Below are 3,116 nucleotides of genomic sequence, written 5' to 3' on the forward strand. Positions count from 1 at the left end.
AAGAAAACATCAGCAAAACCACGTGGTGAAACACACCTACACATGTGGTCTAAAAACACTGCAGTAGCAGCATGTTGTTTTTTTCTTTTCTTATGTAAATAAAGAACATTCCTACAAAGAAAGAACATCTTCATGAATTGGCTTCATGCATTCGACCAGTAAAAGGTTCCAGTACACATTGTGGAACAAAATTAACAAAGTAAAACTAACAGTCCACAGAGAGTCAAGATTTAGGCTTAGCGCCACTCGTGGTCGGCGAGATCCTGAATCAGGGTGAGGACTCGAGGGTTCACACTGAGACGACGCTTTGAGTTTTTGTTCTCTACTTTGGTTCCTTTTTCTGGGTTTATGGAGAAGAAACACCTGTAGAATAAAAATCATATAAAAGTTTATTAAGCATTTTTATAATTGATCAGTTAAAATACACGTACAAAGTAAGTAAAAATTAAGTATATACATATATACACACAGTCATGGCCATGACCACGTTCAAGACAAAGTATAACCAAAATGCTGTGGGGAAGTGAACAATGCATGGTCAAAAATATTGGCACCCTTCTGCAGTGATATGTCACACTTTAGCATTGTTAAAATCCAAAGCAAAGGTTATAGGTAGTCAGACGTCAGTTGACGCTTGGTCTAGCCCTGAGTCTCGGCCAGGCTTGGACCCGGATTCAGACTGTTAATGTATTTAAAAAAAAAAAAAACAAACAAAAAAAAAAAACAACAACAACAAAAAACAGAAAAAACAACTGAAACCGGCTCCAAAGCCGACCGAGACTCAGAGCCAGACCTGGACTCGAACCACATCAAAGCCAGACTCCAGATCCCAGAGTCTCAGTTATGAGAAATAACAAAGCCATATTTGTTCGCCTCTGAAGAAACTCTAAAGTGGAAGCCAGCCCACATGGATAATGGATGTTGAAATTGTAGTAGCTCCCGAACATGAGGCACAGTGCAGAAATGAAGGAGGATATGTTTGTGCTGACGAGGTTCCGATCAATACTCAGCGTGTATCTTCTTGAGGAATAGCAGGACTGTCCTGTCAACAAATTATTTAACAGGTTATATCAATAAACACGGCAGTCACATGACATTCTATAAAAAGTGCACTTAAAAAGAGAGAGAGAGAGCTATGAAACAAACTTACCACACACGATAATAGTGGGTGTCAGAGACACTTGCTCCAGTTGTACCTCATCTGCCAGACATGTATCTTCAACACAGAGAAGCATGGACTCCTCCTTCTCTTCAAAGTAGCTGAGCAGAAGCAGGACCATCTCTTTCACATCATCTGAGCAGCCACTCTGCGGTCCCCGCATCCTCTGAAGCCTTGCATAAGTCTGAAGCAACACCTTGCTTTTGCTGACAGCAACTGTGGTCAAGTAGTCCAGTAGCCTTTTCCCCTTCAAATCCAAATTACGTGTGAATGTCTCTTTGAGGTCAATCCCAGTAAGTTCCTTGAAGTGGACAGACATGCCAAGTTCATCAAACCAAAACGGCCACTCCTCCCTAAGGCATTTGATACTTTTCCCCTGATTGACATGCAGACGTTGTGTGTAGTAAGTGGACTTCATTAGACTTTTTACCTCTTCTGGATTGGCATCAGCTTGCTGGAACATCACCTTGAGTTTTTCCATCTTTTGCTGTTGGCTCTCTGGAGTTTCTTCAAGAGGCAGAAATTCTACATTCCATTTAATGCACCTGTATGTATCCTGCATGGCTGCTCTTTCTTCTAAAGGGATCTCGTCTGTGTGGTCTGAGTCAGTCTGATGTTTTCTTTTTCTTATTTTGGGTGTTGAAGTGCGCCTTACATTTTCAATTCTGTTCTGCAACTGTTTGACAAGTGAAAGGTAGCCTGCGCCAACAATCTCACCCTCTATTAAATCTTGCAGAGAATTGGGATATTTTGCCACCATTTTTCTTGCAACGTCAATTGAATGTTTTCTACCTACATGTGGGCATTTTTCCATCATCTCAGTCACAACAATCCGGACCATTTGCCTCCTCAGTTTTGGGCGAGGCCTTTTCCCCCTCTCAAGAAAATGCATCACTTCTGCAGGAAGTTTACTCCATGGAATTTCAAAGTTGTCATCCCATTGTGTGTCACATCCTGGGCTGCTGGTGGAGGTCGACGATAGACTTTGGGGTGAAAGTGAGAGCAATGACAGCGACTGGGTTGATGAGGCTTCCACAGATGATAGCGAGCTGTTCTCTGGAGTTTGGTCTTTCAATTACAAAACAAATACAATTATGATTCACACTGTATGTCTGTTCATGACCATCTCTGCTTTTGAGTTTGAATAGTTGTTTTTACTTACATTTCTGTTTCCAAGCAGAAAGAAGCTTTCTTGCTTGTACAGGTCTTAATGCTGTCATCAAATCTGCCTCCGTTACGAAGCGTAGATCATCACTTGTCTCAACTCCAATGGACTGCAAGTGCTCCTCCAGGATGATTTTGTTCACAGCTTGAAGTTCTGGTAGGACCTCCGTGATGGCGACATCTAGGAAGGTTCGCTCTGAGTCACTCATACTTGCACTGAAGAAGAAATGCCACATCCAAACAAAATAGAAAATCACATACAGCTCATACACTTGATGGAGCAGGGTATGGATCAGGTGACACTTATATTAATGTTAAACTATTTACAGTGAGAAGTGAGCTATTAGTTGGACATTATTTTGCCACAATACTATGCTTTAGTGGAATGATTCGGTATCCTTCAAGAATGTATGATACCAAAGGATAGAAATCAGGCAGGTCATTAATGTTGATACACTGTAACCCAAGACTGTCCTTTGTCACAGAATACAGATGGTATTCTGAGAGGAAGATGCCTTTGTGGATATCCATTAGAACATACACAGATGTGTCATTTTGAATCAAGATGAGTAGAAGTTCACCAAACTCCGTACACTCGTCATTTCTGTACACAAGAAACTGTCCCTTTTTATATGCAGTGCCCTTGTACTGAATGTCTGTGGTAACTGTGGTATTGCTTTCTGAAAAAGCTAACTCCCTGACCGCATGCTGAATAGTGTCACTGTAGAGGTTGGGATAAAACACACAGCTCTCCTTCACTTGCAGCAGTTCACGGCATTCTTGCCCTGCTAAA

The 3,116-nt window shown here is 41.5% G+C and overlaps 1 protein-coding gene across 1 annotated transcript; it reads right to left on the minus strand.

Moving 5' to 3' along the window:
- Positions 1–224: 224 nt before the first annotated feature.
- On the minus strand, positions 225–2,532 carry LOC147334997 (uncharacterized). The gene is made up of 3 exons (XM_086286036.1): positions 2,322–2,532; positions 1,151–2,227; positions 225–1,042 (listed from the first exon to the last, which is right to left on the minus strand). Exons 1-3 carry the CDS (start codon positions 2,530–2,532, stop codon positions 810–812), a joined length of 1,521 nt encoding a protein of 506 aa, XP_086142162.1. The 3' UTR covers positions 225–809.
- Positions 2,533–3,116: the final 584 nt, after the last annotated feature.

Source organism: Aulonocara sp. 'chitande type north' Nkhata Bay, linkage group LG3 (genome assembly GCF_057382095.1).
Source record: "Aulonocara sp. 'chitande type north' Nkhata Bay isolate Kocher_YH1m ecotype deep benthic linkage group LG3, A_spYH_male_GT1.1, whole genome shotgun sequence".
NCBI lineage: Eukaryota > Metazoa > Chordata > Actinopteri > Cichliformes > Cichlidae > Aulonocara > Aulonocara sp. 'chitande type north' Nkhata Bay.

What these genes read in the sequence shown, in the direction of transcription:
- LOC147334997 (XM_086286036.1), bottom strand. Translation starts at nt 2,532, where the DNA reads ATGAGTGACTCAGAGCGAACCTTCCTAGATGTCGCCATCACGGAGGTC. An exon ending in TTCTGCTTGGAAACAGAAAT is followed by an intron (nt 2,228 to 2,321) that starts GTAAGTAAAAAC and finishes TGTAATTGAAAG; the next exon opens with ACCAAACTCCAGAGAACAGC. An exon ending in ACCCACTATTATCGTGTGTG is followed by an intron (nt 1,043 to 1,150) that starts GTAAGTTTGTTT and finishes ATTTGTTGACAG; the next exon opens with GACAGTCCTGCTATTCCTCA.